This window comes from Haemorhous mexicanus, chromosome 5, assembly GCF_027477595.1.
Source record: "Haemorhous mexicanus isolate bHaeMex1 chromosome 5, bHaeMex1.pri, whole genome shotgun sequence".
NCBI classification, from domain to species: domain Eukaryota; kingdom Metazoa; phylum Chordata; class Aves; order Passeriformes; family Fringillidae; genus Haemorhous; species Haemorhous mexicanus.
The window spans coordinates 1,659,573-1,680,091 of NC_082345.1; the positions used below are offsets into that span (position 1 = coordinate 1,659,573).

Genomic DNA, 20,519 nt, shown 5'->3' on the forward strand with positions numbered 1-20,519 from the left:
TGCTGTAATAATGCATTATGCTTTTAAAAACTGCAAGTGAGAAGGAGTTAATGCCTGTGGGCTTGCTAGGAATCAAGTTAGTTAGGAAACACATTTGAGAGGATTAACATTGTTGTAGCAATGAATGTTTGGAGAGATTGGCCAGGAGGGTGCTGAGGTGAAGAATTTCAAAGGCAGCTGAGTCCTGTTGGTGGGCTGGTCAAGCTTCTCCCCATCCCTGGACCCATGAGGTGGAAAGCACAGAGCAGAGCAGGTGCTGCAGGATCCCTCGGGAAGTGTAGCCCAGACCAAAGAGGAAATTCACCTGGACCCATCCTGCCTATCAGGTAGGGCTCTGCCTTGCCCTGGTTTTCTTCAGCTTACTCCACCAGGCCTCAGGGAACTGTATTGCATAATTTAATTTAATGGAGTCTCTGCAGGAGCCCTTGGAATGAATAGAACCAAATTTTGGTTCATTGTGCAAACCCTCAGATGTGTTGGGGCTTTTACAGGTCACTATATCCAATCCCTTCTCCTTCTTTGAACACCCTTTTGGAATATATGTAAAATGTTAAGAGAGCAGGCAGCTTAGCACTGGGAGACACTCTAATCATCAAGTAGAGATGGAGATAAGAAAAAGTAGGCAGATGAATAAAGAGGAATGTTTTTGACAGTCTTGGAAGGGGAAGGAGAATGGAGTCTGTTTTGTGTCCATTTAGAGCTTGAATTGGTCTGGTGCTTTTGGTTTTAGTTTCTTTTCCTCTAATTTTAATGCCAAGACATTCATGTCTCTATTCTAACCAAGTTATTTCATTTAGAATAAAATCCATCAGCTGGTAGGCTTCGTTGCAATCCAGTTTGCAATTATTAAAGGAAAATGCTAAAATATCAAATCTCTTAGAAGGAATATCATCTTTCTGCAAACATGGGACAAAACCTGTTTTTCTTTTCTCTCTTTTTTTTTTTCCAACACTGTAATGGGATGGCTGGCAGACTCAGAAACAGACACCAGTGTCAATTAAAAAAGGCAACATGAAGGAGCCTGAGAAGCCACATGCAGAGGACAAATTCTGCTGCATTTCCAAGCTGAAGGTACAGAAATATTTTGGTGATTTGGTAGGAGCACACAACTGTAATTACTTGCATTTACAGTATTTTGGTAGAAGTTACAGCCTAGATTAAAGGAATGGGTAAGCTGTTCTTTTTTTACCCTTAATGCCCTTACAAAAGTTTGGAAACAGCTGTCTGGCTTTTGCTCTCCCTGAACCTTCCACTCTGGGATATGTTGGAGGTGTTGATTGATTGCTGCTTTGAAGCTCCACCACTGCCTTTGTACAATCCCTCCAGCCTAACACATTTACCCTTCCTTAGAGCTGTGAAATGAGCTGGGATGTGGCAGTAAAAACTGCCTGTTGATCTTGAATGGTAATTCAAGTTGTCAAGGAATGCTAGAAAATCTTGTAAAATGACTTTTTAAAAAATAGTAATTAAAAGCCCAATGCATTTATTTTGCTTTTTAGCTTTTGCAGCATATGTGTGTAATAATAATATTGATTTCCTTTCATAAATGCTGTTTATAAAGAAGCCTGAAGTTAAAAGGGTTTGAATACTGCTGCACTCATTAATTTTAACTTTTTAGCTGTCAGTTGCTACTACCTGTCTTGTAAAAAGGTCATGTTATTTCTCCTTTTGGTTGAAATTCCTTGTTCTGGCCTCGTGAGCTCTGCTGAGGTGGGAGAGCAGATCCTGGGAGGAGCAATTCCTCTGAAGGAAAGGATCTCCTTCTGCAAGCCATTTGTCATTTGGGTGAACAGGGAAGGTCCTGCAGGTGGCAACCTTGCAGCAGGCACTGCTGCCTTGGCTGGGGTTTCTGGAGGCAGTCTTGGTCAGTTAGAGAAGATGAAGAACAGTTTGGTTGGTTGGGGTTTTTTTTGTGTGTGTGTGTGTGTTTTGTTTTGTTTTTTTATTGTTTGTTTGTTCAGCAAAGCCATAACTCTAGACAGGAATAGGTGGTGGGATTTACACACACACCAGTGGAACAGAACTGCTCACTTTTCTAACTGGAAGCACACCTTCACTGGAGGAAACAACCAAGGAATATTCATAAATATGTCAATTTTTATGCATTCTTCCCTTCCCTTCCTAGGTATTTCTGCTGGCTCTGTCCCTTGCCTTCCTGGGGAAAACCATGTCTGGGGCTTACATGAACAGCATGTACACACAGATAGAGAAACAATTTAACATCCCAGCTTCTCTAGTGGGCATCATTAATGGAAGCTTTGAAATTGGTAATCTCTCCTTTTGATATTTCTGATTCTTTGAAAATGTAGTATGTGGTCTGAGCATGTCTTAGTGACTCTCATCTGCTCTCAGTCACTCTGTGTGACAAGAGTGGCCAACTCTGTCATTCTTCTGAGCTGACATCTAATCATTTCATGTCTTGGAAATGAGCAGGACCACGTGAATGGGCAAACTGAGGTTTAAAAACTGCTTCAGCTGATTTCTGCACTCTCATAAGATATGACAGAGCAACTAAAAAACCAGAACTAGTTGATGAGATGTTTTCTTCAGAAATATTCAATACACAAAAAAAACCAACTGTGTAAACTTTGTCTGAATTTAAGGTCATATTTAGCATTTTTCAGTTCCTTTAATTGAAATTGGTGAGAGTGCACTGTGAATCCTTTCCTAAACTCAATAATATTTTAAGTTTTTTACCTGTACAACTGTCCTTGCAAAGAAAGTTTCCAGTTCTACTTGTAGTGCCCCTTACCTGGCCTGTCAGTAAGTTTTATTGTCCAGTGATAAACTTAAATGTGCATCTTAAAGTGTCATTCAGGGCACTGATTCAGCACAGCCTGTTTAGAAATGCTGCATAAAAAAGGCATTGTTTTCTTTCAGAGCATGATGCTCATCACTCAGAGACATGATTTTGTTCTTCTGACAAAAAGATCATAAAATTAGTAGGTGTAAAATGATTAAATTGCTATTTTTATAGGGCCTGATTCATAACATGAAGCTTGATTCTTTTCTTAGTTGCATAGCAATAAATGGAGAAAATCAACTGCTTCTGAGTGAAAGTGGAGGAGAGGAAAATGAAGATTTTTAGTACATTTTTGTTTTTAAATGGTACTAGGTATAAAAACCTGTGGGGTTTTAATTATTAAGCAATTAATAAAATTAATATTAAATTATTATTCCTTTTTTTTTTGTATGATGGTCCTCTGGTGTTCATTATTTCCAGTACAAAAATACTATGATACACACTTCTGTATTTCCCCACATGTTACCAAATAAAGTATCCTAGGGGAATATTCCTAATAATATTCCTATGTTATTCTGCAGTCCCTGGGCCTGATCTCTGTGCCATTAGTGGGAGATTTCTCCTCTATAGAGGTGCACTCAAAAATCTCTCTTGCTGTGATCTCTTTTCCATCCTGCCTTTTATTCTCATGTTCTCTTCATGTGATGTAACTCTCCCAAAAAAAGAGCACAGCAGGGAATTACTGCACCGTGTAGGCAGTTCCTGTCTAGTGGCACTTTCTAAAGACAAAAAAAGAAGCAGAAGCTGAGCTCACAAGACCTGCTCAAGTTTGTAACTATTATGGGATGCCTTGGCTGGCAGATGGTGACCCAGGTTCTCTTTGCAGGTAACTTGCTGCTGATAGCATTTGTGAGCTACTTTGGAGCAAAGCTTCACAGACCCAGAATAATTGCTTTGGGCTGCACAGTTCTGTCCTTTGGATGTCTTTTGATCTCACTTCCTCATTTTCTGTTTGGGAGGTGAGTGTGGTGCTTCACCCACAGCAGCTCCTGTGGTGCTTGCTGGCATTAACCCTTTCATCCTTCCACTGAGAGAGACACTGCTGAGCATGGATTCAGCCTGATCATGGCAGATTCTTTGGGTTTGCTGCTGAGATGGCTCCAAAAGTCAGTCACCACCTCCTGAGCAGAGTCACCCCTCTGCTGGGCACCTGCCTTTGCCTTTGCCTTCATGCTTTTGCTCCCCCTTGCATGGGCTTTCCCAGGTAACAGCTGTGTTACTCTCACTTTTAGCTCTTGCCTGCTTGGATGGACAATGGAAACTGGGGTTTTTGAAGATCTCTTGGTCTGGAACCTGGAGGAGAGATCAAACCTGGCCACTGTGTTGGCAAGAATGAAATTATCTAAATTGGGTATTATCAGTCATCACAAACTGGCACAACAAAATGACAGTGTTATGTAAATCTTTTTTAACCTGAAAAATTCAGAGTGAAAACGGGGACTCTGTCTTCTCCACACTTCTAGGAATTTATTCAGAGAAAGAGACCTCCCAGAGGATAAGGAATAGATGTTTCAAGCTATTTGCACTGCCAAATTAATTTCTTATATCCACAGTGCAGAGATGCTGTCTACCTGTTCTGACTAAAAGCAAATTTGATACTGACCCTTTTGTACTGACCATAATGATCCTTCAACTCCTTTGAAATTATTTTTTGCTTGGCTTAAAAAAATAGTAATGTAAGCTTGTGTAGGGTTTAATCAGCAAGGTGGTTTTGATCCTTCAGTCTTGTGTCCAGAGTGGGATGGCTCTGGCTACCTGCTCTTACAGGTAGCTCCATGACTCCAGCACAGACAAATGGGAGGGTTCTCATGAATATCTTCTGGACTTGTACATGCTTCCTTTCCTTTGTTTCCACCAGGTATCACATTGAAAGCAGCATTTCACAACGGGAAAATGTTTCAGTGATGCCTCTGTGCCTTGTTAATCAAAACTTGTCCTCTTTGCCTACAGAGGAACCATCAACAGGTCTGACTTTTCCTATGTCTGTTAACGGGGTTTTTTCTGTGTCTATGGTGACTAAATAAAGGGATTTTTGCTTTTATTAGCAATCCCTTCAGGGTTCTGCTTTTGATCAGTGCTTTTTGAAGGCCTAGAAACTAGAGGTCAGGAAATTTCCTGGCCTTTGTGTTTCTTTGGTCTGGGACTCCAGAGCTAAAACATTTCTTTCGTGCAGTTTTCACCTTTTCCAGGCAGTTCAGTTAACATCCCTGGCAGTCCACTTTGGGATAGTACAACACCAGGCTGTTCTCACAAATGTTCCTCTTTTTAACTTGAAATTCTATGACAGCATGAGGAGGTGGGAAGCATATTTCAGCAATGGGTAAGAGGCATAAGGTTTTTTTTTGTTGTTGTACCATGTGGGAAATAAAAGAATGAGAAACAGAGCTAGAACTAAAATATAGATCTCACTTCCCTTTAGAGAAAATAGATAAAACTAGGCTAAAACTCATCTGTGAGACTGAAACATGGATGTGCACTAGGAATGTGCATGTGAAGGAACTACTGGGAAGTCAGAGGGCTCAGAGGAAACCATTCAATGAGCACACACAAAATTCTCATGCTGAGGGTGGCATTAACCTCCTGGGCTTTAGCTAGCCCAAAGGGAAGCTCTCAGCCTGAGCCACCCCTTCAGACCCCCTTGGCTGCTGGGCAAGGAGACCACAGAATGCAGAGCTTGCTGCAGGGGGCAGGAGAGCTGACAATGGGGACAGCAGCATCATAAAGCCCCCCAGGACAGACAGACATGCTCTGTACCTCAGGATGGACCAGATGGCCTCTTGGGTGGGGCTCTGGCTGCTGGGAACTTTGGTGGTTGCTGGATGGTGGAAGTGAGGTGAGCTGAGCCCCAGAGCTCAGCTCCATCAGGGTGTGCTGAGCTGGATCCCACTGCTGTAACACCTGGATGTGGGGGCATCCAGCCTTGGCCTCGTGCTGGGCTTCCCTGGGTCTCCATTCAGTGATGGGTGCAGCTGCCAAGCTTGCCAAGGCCACACATCAGTCCAGATGTTAATTTTTTTGCATCTTTGCAAAAGGAAGTGAAATCTGCACATCTAACAGCACTTGGCATTAACCTTTCAGTTGAAGATTTTAGATACTTTCTGATTTTTTTTTCCATTTTATAAATGCAAAAAAAAAGATACAGAAAGGTAAATAATTTTCATCTAAATGATGTACATCCACTCAATATGCACATAGATCCCATAAACCCTCATGTCAACGAATATACTTGGGTAAAGTGATTGTTCATTAAATAATTTTCATTTAAATTATGTACAGCTACTCAATATGCACTTAGATCCTCATGCCTATGAATATACTTGGGTAAGGTGATTGTTTATTAGATAATGGTGATTGTTTATGAAATAATTTTCTTCTAAATGATGTACATCCACTCAATATGCACATAGACCCCATAAACCCTCATGCCAATGAATATACTTGGGTAAAGTGATTGTTCATTAAATAATTTTCATTTAAATTATGTACAGCTACTCAATATGCACTTAGATCCTCATGCCTATGAATATACTTGGGTAAGGTGATTGTTTATTAAATAATGGTGATTGTTTATGAAATAATTTTCTTCTAAATGATGTACAACCAGTCAGTATGCACATAGATCCCACAGATCCTCATGACTTTGAATATACTTGGGTAAGATGATTGTTTATGAAATAATTTTCATTTAAAGGATGTACATCCACTCAATATGCACATAGAACCCAAAAATCCTCATGCCTATCAACATACTTGGGTAAGATGATTGTTTATGAAATAATTTTCATTTAAAGGATGTACATCCACTCAATATGCACATAGAACCCAAAAATCCTCATGACTTTGAATATACTGGGGTAAGATGATTGTTTATGAAATAATTTTCTTCTAAATGATGTACATCCACTCAATATGCACATAGAACCCAAAAATCCTCATGCCTATGAATATACTTGGGTAAGATGATTGTTTCTTTATTAAATAATTTTCATTTAAATTATGTACATCCACTCAATATGCACATAGAACCCAAAAATCCTCATGCCTGTCAACATACTTGGGTAAGATGATTGTTTATGAAATAATTTTCATTTAAATTATGTACAACCACTCAGTATGCACATAGATCCCACAGATCCTCATGACTTTGAATATACTTGGGTAAGATGATTGTTTCTTTATGAAATAATTTTCATTTAAAGGATGTACATCCACTCAATATGCACATAGAACCCAAAAATCCTCATGCCTATGAATACACTTGGGTAAGATGATTGTTTCTTTATTGGTTTATGGACAAGCCAGCCTGTGATATTCATATATCTGAGTCCATTTCCTGTGTGAAGGGAAAACTGGACTGAATGTGACCCCATCTGCAAGTGGATTGCTTCACCTGTGCTTGGTGACAGCAATTTAACATTAGAACAAGAGATCTGGGTTTCATCTGTGGCCAGGCACCCAGGAAGGCAGCAGCTGCTGCCATCAGAGCTGGTTCTTTTTGGTTCATGGATGGATTTGCACTGAGAAATCTCAGCATGACAAAGGGAGGGAGAGCAGTGGAATCTGAAGCAGACTATGGGATGAAGAAATCCCAGTTCAAGGAGAGAGAGGAAATAAAAAAGTATTGTGACCTGTTATTTATCTTTTCTTTTTATAGGACAGGCTTACCCACCAAAGCTTGGTCAAGTCTTTGTCTCTAGGTTTTCATGAATATTTGGGACTAAAACATTCATTCTGACTTTTTGTTTCATGCACAGAATGTGAACAAGAGCCTGGGTCCCTGCTGTGGATTTTTGTGATGGTTGGAAACATCGTGAGAGGGATGGGGGAAACTCCCATCATGCCTTTAGGCATTTCTTATTTGGAGGATTTTGCCAAAGCAGAAAATTCACCTTTCTACCTGGGTAAATCCACCCTGTTGGGGTAATTCACCTTTCTACCTGGGTAAATCCACCCTGTTGGGGTAATTCACCTTTCTACCTGGGTAAATCCACCCTGTTGGGATAATTCACCTTTCTACCTGGGTAAATCCACCCTGTTGGGGTAATTCACCTTTCTACCTGGGTAAATCCACCCTGTTGGGGTAATTCACCTTTCTACCTGGGTAAATCCACCCTGTTGGGATAATTCCCCTTCTCCAAACACGCCCACACAAACAAAAGCAAAAGAAAGGATTATTGTGATGCCCTTCAGCCCAATAAAGGAAGGCAGAAAACAGTAATTATCAAAACAATAATATTTTAGAACTTGTAATTTAACCAGAGAGAAACCTGTTGGAACGAGGCCATTTTTAGGTGCAAATGCTTTTCCAGTAGAGCTGTCCTAGCCACATGTAACAATTCCAAGATAATTGTGACTGGGTTCTAATTTAGAATGTTTTCTCTTTTTCCTACTCTAGCATGTCTACACACAGCAACTGTAATTGGCCCCTTCCTTGGATTGTTGTTGGCTTCATTCTGTGCAGAGCTGTTTGTTGACATTGGATCAGTAGGTGCAGGTAATGGGTGAACATATAAAACCTTATTTTTAAGTCTGTAGTTGGTGTATTTTTCAGAGCTAAAAGATGTTTCCTTGCTAATATGAGTTAGCCCTACCTGAGTTCATTGGTGTTCATTTTAGAATGGAAGATCTGGCTATAATATTAAAGTCATATATGCACAAATCAATGTGCTTGTAAACTATTTGATGAAAAATTGTGTCATCTGGCTTAACAGAGGAAAGGACTAGAATTAATTTAATACAAGCCACTGAAATTTGCCAGAAAATTAGCAACATTAGCAAAGAAAACTGGAGAATATTCTCCCTCATGAGCCTCATTTTAAGAATCATGAAAATGCTTTTGTGTCAGAGATGGCTGGGAAAGCCCAAAGAATGTTCCTGAAGTGATCAAGAGGTCTGCTTTTGTGTTTTATTCCAGATGAGATAACTATAGCAGCCACTGATGCCCGCTGGGTTGGAGCATGGTGGCTGGGCATTTTGATCTGTGCACTGCTCAATCTCCTGGTGGCAATTCCATTCTGGTTCTTGCCCAAGTCCCTGGTGAAGGAAGGTGAAGCCAATGAGCCTGAGGAGACAAGTGAAAAAAGTGCAACACCATTGCAAGAAAATGATAAGAATGAACCCAAACAGACCATGTATGAAATTGCTAAAGGCAAGTTGTGTTGCATTTTATTTCCATCTGACTTTAGAACCAAGGTGTGAACTCTGTATTTGTGTAATTAAAGGTGGGTCCAAGATGTTCAGTGCCTGCTCTGTTGTGGTGTCTCTGCAGTTCAAGGGATTTGTGCAGGAGTTTACAATGGCTCCTAGCAGAGGAGGAAAGCTGGTGTCATAGATCTGGGATCTGGATCCTTCCTTTTCCCTCCTGCAATTCAGGTGTATGTAAATCTTCTCTTCCCAAGGGAGGGCTGAAGCTCTGAAATCTGGGTAGGAATCTGAGGATGAGGTGCAGATACTGATTGCTTGTACCCCACATTCACTGGGCAGAAAAGCAGAAACCCAACATAAATCTTGTGCACTTCTTGAGTCCAGCTGAAAGCCCCAAAAGGGAACTGGCAGGTGCTTAAGTGCCTCATAAATATTTAATTACTGCTCAACAGATGTATTTGATTCACATTCATCCATGTCACCACTGGCAGCTTTCACATCCATGGGCTTTCAAATCCATGTATCTGCAGGAGGATGTTTTTTTTCCTTCCTTACTTGAAGGAAACATCCTTCCTACATTTCCTGGGAATGTAAGTGAATAAACTATGTCAAAGGCTATGATCTTCAGAGCAGAAGAGCCCTGTCCTGCTCAGGGCCCTCTGACAGGACCTCAGAAATTTTCAGCAAGTAAATTCCAAGGGGCAGCTGCTTCTCTGTGCTGTTTCCAGCTGGGTCCTGCAGATTCACCACACCCAGAGTGAGTCCTTAGGTCCTGGCTGATCTTGCAGCTTCATTTTGATAAGCAGAGCCTCTCTCTCTGCTGTCACCTAGCCTGAAATGAATCCATGAATAAAACACTGCTCTCCCAGCTCAGCTGTGGCTCCTTTGTGCTCCAGGGTTACAGGAATGTGCTCTTTGTTGACAAAGTGACAAAACTATCTTTTGCCTCCTTAAAAAGGAAATAAGTCTAGAAGTTTCTCAATTAGGTAAAAAAGGCATCTCATAGGACTTAGAAGACTTCAAACTTCAAGAGAGCTAATTGGCTAAGAGCTAAAAAGTCTTGCTTAGGCAATTTACCAGGGGCAGGAGGCCTCTTGCACCTAGATCAGTTTTTCTCTGTAAAGAGTTTTGTTATTTTGCTTTTATTAAAACCTTTTTGTTTCCAACACTGCCACAGAAGCCATCCTGCTGATTTTATGCCTTCTAAGGGAGCTGAGCTATCTTGGGTGTGAAATAGATCTCCAAGAGCTCAAGGAAACCCCAGTTTCCCAGGGTCCCTTCAGAGCTGATGTTTTGTGGTCATTCTCTGCCAATGTTCACTGTCCCTGAATATCCTGAATGCAGAAGTTTTTCCTTCCACAGGATAGTTGTGGTTGTGAGGGACTTGTGGAGGTTACCTGGCCCAACCCCTGTTCAACCACTCACAGCCTGTTGACCAGGACATACTCAGACAACTTTTTAAGGGATTTCAAGTCAAAACTTGATGTTTTTGTAGTTAAAAATAACCTAAAATAAAATTGATTTAATAACAATAAAATTTCCTTAAGAAGCTCTGATGAAAAATATCACTGCATGTGTAAATAATGCAGCTTATTTATAGTGTTTCTAATATTTGACTAATTTTTGAAAGATTTGCATACAGATCTACTTCTAATAAGGTACTTGCTTAGCTCTGGAAGATATACACCCATCCTAAGTGGTGCCACTTTCATTGTTTTGTAGATCCTTAAATTTATCTGCAGAGTTTCTTGACAATAGCTCAGCACTTTGATTAACAGAGAGCATTAGACAAAGGGGAATTGTGGGGCTTTTTTTATGGTTCAAATCCTGACTTAATGGGCATTGCTCAGAGGAAAGACCTGTGTAAATCAGTTTCTCAGATGCTTACTTGGCTGAAAACTGGCTGGTGCAGATTTTGAGAGGATGGTGGGAGTAACTGTGCTCACAGCTCTCTTCAGGCCTCTTCTGCCCAGCAGCAAACCCCAGAATCAGAGCTCAGCTCTCTGGGGCAGCTTGTCTCAGCTCTTTTTTTGCACCCTCTGGGTGCCAGCTGCAGGACAGGGCTTTTGCTGAGTGCTCTGGGGGCATGAGGTGAGAGAAAAGGGAGGGAAGATGGGGCACTAGCTGCTGCTGCTGCTGCTGTGATTTATTATTTTTGAATAGGAACAGCTGCACAGGTGTGCTTGTGTGTGTGTCAGGGTATCTCTGGGGAGAGGAGACCCTGGGCTAAGCAGGAAATCTTTGGTCTGTGGTGTCTGGCAAAGCACCAGGTTTATCCTGATCCAGTTCAGGACCATTTCTGTTCCCCCCTTTCCCTCACAGATGTGCTGAGCAATGGGTCATTCTTTTCACAAAGCACCACACTAACTCAAGGCATTATTTCCTTGCAGATTTCATCCCCTTCCTCAAGGCTCTGTTTCACAACCCTGTGTATATGTTATTTATATGCATCACTGTGCTCCAGTTCAGTGCCTTTGATGGCATGATATCCTTCATGCCCAAGTATCTGGAACAGCAGTTTGGGAAATCTGCATCAGATGCCATCTTTTTGATTGGTATGTTTGCATTTTGCTTTGTTCTATCAGTTAGTGATGTCTCTATTCAAATGATCTATATTTTTACATATATACATATGTTCATATGTATTTATATTACATACTGAGGTTAATGCTTCTACAGGTGAGGGACATCACATTGCAAAGCATTTCTCAATGCCAATGTATTTTCTGCTAAACATCTAATATTTTGTGCACAATTTTCTAATCTAATTCCTATCTTTTCAATTGGCTCAGAAAACTCAGCTGATATGAAACTAAGCCCTGTGATGTTTGTGTAAAACCACTTCCAACATGTCTTTCAGTCAGAATTTGCTTTTTAAGCATCAATCATCAAAGAATGATGTGAGAGCACCTTCAGTGATCTCATCTCAAAACTGAAAGCCTGTTCCTCCTTTCTGTCATGCTTAGAGTGCATTAAGATGTACCTTAATTAAGGTGTGCACTTAATTAAGACGTGCACAGATCTTTCTGTTGAGTTTCTCAGTCAGCTGGAGAGGCTGGATTGAAACCATATCATTTTTTTTCTTCCTCATTTTGTTGTTGTTGTTGTTGAGTTGGACCTAGAGTGCAACTCTAGATTGCCATTTTCCAATTAATAATTATTCCAATAACTAATTTTAGCCCTACCCTGTAGCTCCCTCCCCAAGCAGTTCTCACCTGCTGTTGACTTTGGCAGAGGTTTTGGCCCTGAAAGGAAATTAGCAGGGCCCCATTTCTGATTGTAGCTAAATGATTCAGCCCCAGGCACTCTTGGAGTCTTTGCCAAACACACCCTTCCCTCACAGCAGCTGCAGTAGCTCCTTCTCTAGCTGCCCTGTAGTAGAGTAGCTCTGATGGTCTCCTTTATTTTAACATGGAAGTTTCACTTGTTTAACTAGGTGTTTACAACTTGCCAGTTCTATGCGTTGGGTATTTTTCTGGCGGCTTGTTCATGAAGAAATTCAAGATAAATCTCTATCAGGCTGCGAACATAGCATTTTGGGTATCTTTACTGGAATACCTTCTCTACTTTGCTGCCTATTGGACTGTCTGTGATACCTCACCAGTTGCTGGTCTAACAGTTTCCTATCAAGGGTATGTTCTTTGGGACTCAGGAGGACTTCAGTCTTAAGACACCAGGATGATTTTTCTTGTCAGGAATCAGCTAGGGGCTCCATTGCAGTTCCCTGTTCTAAATTCTCAAATCTTTTTGCTTGCATTAGACATTAGGTCTGTTATGCCTGTTTCAAACAACAAAAGTGTATTTAAACAGATATCCATGCAGTTACATGTCCATATTAATTCTTTCACTAATACAATTAGTAAAGTAATGTAACTGCAGGTGAAAATAAAAATTGTTGCTCAAATCAGGCATACCTGATTGCAATTTCAGAACGAGAGAGGAAAAAAATCCCCTTCTTGATCCTACACTGGTTTACTCAAATTTGATGACTATCAAGTTATCAGAGGGTTTTTTATCTGCATTTTCTTGATTTGAAGCCTGCCATTGATCATTGGGAATCACAGAATGGTTTGGGTTGAAGGGATCTTTGGGAGCCTCTATTTCCAACCTCCCTGCCATGGGCAGGGACACTTCCACTGGGCCAGGTTGTGCTGTGTGTCTGTAAATGGACATGGAGGTGTAGATTCAACACCCAAGGACAATCAAGAACACACATGCCATAGATGAGAAAAAACCTGTGGGGTATTCATACCTAATGTACAATAGGAAAACACAATTTAGTGTCCTCTAGAGAGATAGAAAGGCATGAGTTCAGGGCAAGAGCATGTAGAATTGGGTCCTGATTCAACACTTGAGCTAGAACAGAATCTTAAGCATTGCACAGGGTCACTGTGGGTATCTCATGACTGAAGTATTTATTCATCTTCTGAATGTGTTTCAGAACAGAGCAAGTTTCATATGCAGAAAATACTCTACTGGCTGGCTGCAACATGGATTGTGATTGCCCACTTAAAATCTGGGACCCAGTTTGTGGGAGCAATGGGATCACTTATGTGTCACCTTGTCTTGCTGGGTGTAAATCCTCAAGAGGAACTGGAAGGAGTTTGGTAAGGCATGCATTTTATTGCATTGTAACTATGAAATATAGTGGGTGACAAAGATTTATACCAATATAGGGTGGGGAATAATGTACATAATTCATGTACATTTAATATATATTAATATATTTTTATCTTATACCTTACATATTCATGTACATTGAATATATAAGGCAAAAGATTTGAACAAATTCACTGAGCAACACCAGAAATTTCAAGCTGCATATGAAAATCAGTTTAAATTAAAAAATAGAATGAAGAAGAATTGTTCTCTACTAAGAACTAAGGAATCTCAAGTGCTTGACACAGAGTGAGAAATTATTCTGAAAGTGCTGCCAATTGGAAACCTGAGTGCCCAAGAACATTTCAGCCAGAATGAAAGTCTAAGCATGGACTAAACAATCTCTTTTACCCTGTAGATTTAAACAGGTAACCAGGCATTATAGACCTTTTATCCCCAAATTCAGGGGATGGCTGGAGCTGTGCCTGGCAGACTGGGAGGGAGGCTCAGTGCAGTGCTGCTCAAGAGTGACAGGTTTGAGTGCAGGAGACAGCCAGCAGTGTGGCTTTGCCATCAGAGTGTGAGTTTGGACAATCTGTGTGATTAAAATACTCTTTTGATAGGTCTTTGAAAACTGCACCTGTGTTGCAGCCTCAGGGTTTTCGTCTCAAAACATTTCTGCAACTCTGGGCCACTGTGATGGGCATGAAAGCTGTGACAAGATGCTCCATTATTTTTTAATCCTGACATTAGTCTGCAGCTTCATTTTTTCCTTAGCAGCCATGCCTGGATACATGGTCTTGATAAGGTACAGTAAAATTTCCTTGTTTTAGGAAACCTACCAGACTTTTTATTCTGAGATTTTAATTCTCCAGGGAATTGAAAGGTGTTTAGTTTGCATATGGAAGGAGGGAGAGCAGAAAAATCTGATGTCATTTCTGTGCTGTTGAGGTTCAGTGTGTGTCAAATCACCTTTGTAATCTGATGTAGCTTCTCCAGATAAAGCTTCAGCTTTGTCCTGAGTGAATGCAGGAGCCCTGAGTCAGGGCACTGGGATATTGAGTGGTGTGTGACACCTGTGAATTTATCAATCATTTTAATCAAATCATAATTCATGATGTTGATTAAGCCACAACAACCCTGCACTTTGGGTTGGCCCTGATACCATACCCTGACAGCAGCTTTTCCTTTGGTGATTGGCAGTCCTGGATAAGGAAATTTTTAGCAAACATCACCTAATGAGCATAACGAGCTCATTATTAGAAAGGTTTGGGCCTAATGTGATGAAGAACTTAATTTAAAAAAAAGGTTAAACATCTCTTATTAATGTCACCTCAGCCAATAAGTGTACAATGCAATTATCATACAGGTCTCTGAAGCCTGAAGAGAAGTCCTTTGGAGTGGGTATCCATGGGCTGGCTTCAAGAGTATTTGGTAAGAAAATATCTCACCCACTTCAGAGGAGCAGTTAGGGCTGACCTAGAGCTAGAGAAGGATCCCTCAGGGCTATGGGCATGGCACAGGAGTCATTGCTTCTGTGCAGTGCCTGTGGTCAGGAAGCATTTAGGATTCTTTTTTCAGCTCTCAGAGCATGGCAAAGTGGAACTGCTTGCAGTTTGCATCTTTTTTGTACTGGGTAATAGGCTTGGTTTAACCCCAGTCAGGATCTAAGTACCATGCATCCACTTATTCTCCTCCTATGTGGAATAGGGAGGAGAGCTGGAAAAGCAGTGTGCAGGTTGAGTAAAGAATAGTTTAGCAATGAAAGAAAGTAAAATATAATAATAATAATAATAATAGGAAAAATAGAGGAATAAAACAAAGGAAAGAAAAATGATGCAGAGTAAAATTGTCTGTGAGCTGTTGATCAATACCCATCCCACCCCCAAGCAGCACTTGGTCCCTCCCTGCCACTTCTCTCCACTCTGTGCACTAAGCATGACACTGCAGGTTGTGGAATTTGGGCCAGTTTGGGCCAGCTGCCCTGGCCATGCTCCCCCTGGTTTCCTGTGCAGCTCCTCACAAACAGAGCACGAGGCACAGAGAACTCCTGGATGTCAGCTCTCCTTAGCAGCAACGAGAACATCAGTGTGTTATCAGCATTATTCTGATATTAAATCCAAACCACAGCACTGTACCAGCTGCTCAGGAGAAAATTACCTGTATTAACTGTGTGTTGCAGAAAGCAGGAGACAGGACAGCATCTGGAAAGGCATTTGGCATTTCTTCACTCTTATTGTTTATGTTTATTGAAGGCAGCATTGCCTCTCACTGATGAGAGAAAACCTTCAGTTCTGAGTAGGAAACACTGCCCATGCTGCTGCACGTGGGTGTTGTTCAACAGGCAGCAGGGGAGAAAATCTTTGGCTGAGGGCAGGAAGAAGAGGGAGCACAAGGTAAATAGAGAATGAGGCCATGAGCTGCAAGAGGACAGGACAGATGGAGCAGGTGACAAACAGCTGAGGCTCTGTGGAGGATCTGATAACCAGAAGGAAATCACAGAAGTGTTCCTCGTGTTCTTTTTAGCTGGAATTCCATCTCCCATTTATTTTGGAGCTTTGATAGACACCACTTGCCTGAAGTGGGGTACCATGACCTGTGGTGGAGAAGGAGCGTGTAGGATGTATGATATTGTCACATACAGGTATGTTTTCTACTTTATTTTAATTTCTCCTTCTTGCTCTATTATTGCATGCACAGAGATGTAATTCTATGCACTTTATGTCTCCCTAGCAGACAAACTGCTCCTGGGTTAGAGGTATGACACAATTTTATTTGGCACTGGCTTTATTGGCAAAGTGCAACCTTTGACACGAGCACTGGAAAAACCTTTGGGCAGAAATGTTCTGGTGCCAGAATATTCACTAATAACCTTTCATGAGAACAGGCTTTGAAAACACTGAATTATCATAAAAATACTGAAAAGCAGTTAGCTTATGTGGGAAAAAGGTTCAATGGGTGACTGCAACATCTTTGACCAGGAAATGGTTGAAACAGTACTTGGGTTTAAAAAAGAAGAATTTCATGGAGAAGATGCAGCTGCTTAAGTTGGAAATTGGCCCAGAATACTGCACTCCATGTTTTTGGAGTCCTTCAAGGATCAATGTGTGATTTTTAAAGAAAAATCTGACTGAACTTGTGGCCTCTTACCAATTCCTTGTAATACTATGTTGAGGTTTGGAAGGATATTCTTATGAATAAGAAATTTTAACCAGGTAGGCTGAGCCCTTTCAGGACTCTTTTCCCTGTGGATAAAGCCAGTACCAGGTGCCTGACTTGACTGGCTAAATCATTTCCCTGACACTGGGAGAGGCAAAAGGCCAATTTACCTTTTCATATTCTCTGTTCTCACATTCCCATCTTCTCTGAGACCCAAAAGCATCAGGGCACAAGCTTTAGGGTGGCTGTGTGACCTTCACAAAACAATGCTTGCTGAATTGATTTGCCCTTTTTTTTACAAATGCATTTATTTAATGGAACTCCTTGTTTATTTCAGGTGGCTCTACCTTGGCCTGCCAGCAGTGTTGCGTGGAGTGTCCTACATCCCAAGCACTCTTGTTCTCCTCATTTTAAAGAAGAAACTGAAATCTGAAAAGCCAGTCTTATTAAATGAGCCAATAGAAATGCAGGATAAAGGACAAGAAGCAGTGAAATAGCATTTCACAGAAGGACATGCTGGGAAAAAACCATTGCAGTGTAAATATTGGATATATCCTTGTGAAAAATTTTGTACTTTAAATGAGGAACACTTGGACAGAGATGAATAGAATTACACATAGTTGTATCCTACTCACATTATAAAAGTATCAGTGTATAAACACAAGGCAAGGGAAAAACACATTTGGTGCAAAAGAACAAGGACTAGAAATAAGAAAAGTAATGAAATGCCAGGTGGGAGTTGTCTGAGCAAAGGGCTCTGAAGCAGGATAATATGTGTTCAGTCCTGTTCCACTGAAAATAGGGAGAATTTTGCATTTGACTCCAAGTGATGCCAGATTTCATCTAGGAATTCTCACATGGTTTCCATCAGAGTGTCACTGACTGTAGACAGCTTTTGTGGCTTCTTCGGGCCCCAGTTTTCCATAAATTTATTTAATGATATTATTAGTCCTTTCAGGCAGGGATTATTTGTTATTCTGCATAGTATAGGGAGTCAATATATTGGTTTATGACATGGTCTGGGTGTTGTGGTAATAACAATAAATTTTAAAAAATACATTTTTAAAAAATGCTGCGTTATGGTGATATTTTAAGATTTGAATTGAGATTGACAAGGAAAGGTCATCAGGAATGATTACTTCAGTTACCTGCTGCCCTAGGACATCTTAAATATCTAGGGAAATAAACCCCTAAATGTCTCAGGTAACAACAATTAAAGAAAACCCTGCTGATATGAGTTATACAAGGTGTCTCTGTGGTTTAATGCATCCATGTTTAGCACCTAATTTGGCCCTGCCTCACGTCTGGCCCCAGTGCAGAGCACCCTTAGCTCTGTCTGCCCCTGCCCATGCAATAACTTCTTGAGGCTTTTTATTACAGGTCCTGGTTATTTTATTTTATTTATTTTATTATAGGTCCTGGTTATTATTCCCTACTGCATAAGGCATGGAGGGAGTTTGTGGAGCTACCACAGACCTGCAAATATTTCCTACTAATTTCCTACAGGTGCTCCAGCACCTGCAACTATTTCCTACTAATTTATTCTATGTGTCACAGACCTGCTCCCATTTAAACCATCTGGGACCTTCTGCAGCCACCAAGAAGTGGGAAGGATATTTTGCCACAGGAGTTCATCAGCTCAGTTATAATCTGATTACTTTAAGGTGTCTTAATGGCATCATGAGTGTGTGTGCTTGGGATTGCTTCCTGTCCTTGTGGGGCCAGTGAGAAAAGATCCATTTCCTCTCCCAGAGCAGGAAATCAGCTCAGAAATTTAAAGTTTCTTCAAATACAAATGATCCTTGAAGTGGATTCTTTTGAAAAGATCTGTCCTAGCCCCTGTCTCCTTTTGTATTGGATGATGGAGCTGAACATGAGGAAGGGGAATGGAAGAAATGTAGCCAGAAACAGAGCAGAGAATTCAGCTCCCTGTTAAACCACGGATTGTCACTCTTGGACATGAAACAGAAAGATGTGGACACTGGATTTTTTAAGGTAAAAAAGAGGGAAGTTTAATTCTGATCTTTAATTCTGAAATAATTTCTAGATTTCCAAAAGTGACAGTGGATTGGAGGGTGACAGAGCCACCTCTCCAATGACACTGGACAAACCCAACAGTCCATCAAATTTCTCTTCCTCCATAAAAAAATGCAAAGCAATAAGTTGTTTACATAAAGTGTGTGAGAAAGTTTGTTACAAAAATGTAAACATCAAAAACTTTAAAAAACTTTAAAAAAATCAAAGCAACACAAAGATATCCCAGAAGCTTTGTGGAAGTTGATTTTGAGCATTGTTCTTGCTAGCATGGGGCACTCCCTGGGAGCCATCCTTCTTCCTTGTGGTCATACTCCTCCAAAGCTGGAGTTAGAAACCCTTTGCAGACATTGAGTCACAGCTTGGTGCCAGGGTAACCTGGGAAACAGGAGAAGTTACAGAGCAGCAGAATTCCACAGCTGGGAGAAACAAAAGGGCTTTGTTCAGGAGGCAAATCTGTGCCACTTCCATGGAGCCCTGCCAAAGGGTCAGGCCTGGATAACTCCCTGTGGGCTGAAGTGCAAGGAAGCAGATAGGAACATTTCCAAGTTTTAAAATTAGCATTTCTGCAGCAAAGTCTTGAATTTAGCATTTCAGTGGATATTTTAATGTTGTGTTAAATTGTTCTGCTTCACCTGCCTGAGAAGGTAGCAGTGAAAAAGCCCCAGGTTGTGTGTCCAGGTAGGCAGGCTGGGTGGGGGATGCCTCCTTAGAAAGATCCTGGGCATAAACCTGGGGTGGGAACATTGCTTGTCCAGAGCAAATCCAGGGAACAGAGTGCTGGTTGTGCCAAGGTGATCCTCAGGAATCCTGGTACCACAGGCATTCCTAGGGCTGGCTTGAGAGATTAAACACTGATCTTAAAGCCAGTCCTTCAAATGTAAAGCCAAGCTTTGGACTGGATTAATTCAAGGTTTAGCATGCTGACCTTGATTCAGCAAACCATTTAAACACAGGCTTAAAAATGAGTGGCCTTATTGATGTTTATTGTTTAAATAGGTGACACTGGACATTGCAAACCATTTAAACATGTGCTAAAAGTGGCCTTATTGATATTTATTGTTTATAGGTGACACTGGACATTGCAAACCATTTAAACATGTGCTAAGAGTGGCCTTATTGATGTTTATTGTTTATAGGTGACACTGGACATTGCAAACCATTTAAACACAGGCTTAAAAATGAGTGGCTTTATTGATGTTTATTGTTTATAGGTGACAGTGGACATTGCAAACTATTTAAACATGTGCTAAAAGTGGCCTTATTGATGTTTATTGTTTATAGGTGACACTGGACATTGCAAACCATTTAAACACAGGCTTAAAAATGAGCAGCCTTGTTGATATTTATTGTTTATAGGTGACAGTGGACATTTTAAACCATTTAAACATGTGCTAACAACGAGTGGCCTTACTGATGTTTATTGTTTAAATAGGTGACAGTGGACATTGCAAAACATTTAAACATATGCTAAAAATGAACAGCCTTATTGATGTTTATTGTTTATAGGTGACACTGGACATTGCAAACCATTTAAACACAGGCTTAAAAATGAGCAGCCTTATTGATATTTATTGTTTATAGGTGACAGTGGACATTTTAAACTATTTAAACATGTGCTAACAACGAGTAGCCTTACTGATGTTTATTGTGAAATAGGTGACACTGGACATTGCAAGAGTGACCCCAAGCTGACACTGTTGTGAGCCCCATCTGAACAGAGGTTTGGGGTGCAGAAGGGCTTTCATTGTGCTTGAATGTTTGCCCTGGTCCTGGTCTG

General features: G+C 40.8%; 1 protein-coding gene across 1 annotated transcript; it reads left to right on the top strand.

Annotated features, from left to right (window-relative positions):
- Positions 1–975: 975 nt before the first annotated feature.
- LOC132328059 (solute carrier organic anion transporter family member 1A2-like) lies at positions 976–17,723 on the top strand. The gene is made up of 14 exons (XM_059847847.1): positions 976–1,071; positions 2,126–2,267; positions 3,630–3,762; positions 4,662–4,768; positions 7,558–7,704; positions 8,199–8,297; positions 8,718–8,951; positions 11,338–11,502; positions 12,384–12,579; positions 13,389–13,554; positions 14,170–14,354; positions 14,916–14,980; positions 16,073–16,190; positions 17,043–17,723. Exons 1-14 carry the CDS (start codon positions 1,012–1,014, stop codon positions 17,200–17,202), a joined length of 1,977 nt encoding a protein of 658 aa, XP_059703830.1. The 5' UTR covers positions 976–1,011; the 3' UTR covers positions 17,203–17,723.
- The last annotated feature ends 2,796 nt before the right edge of the window (positions 17,724–20,519 follow it).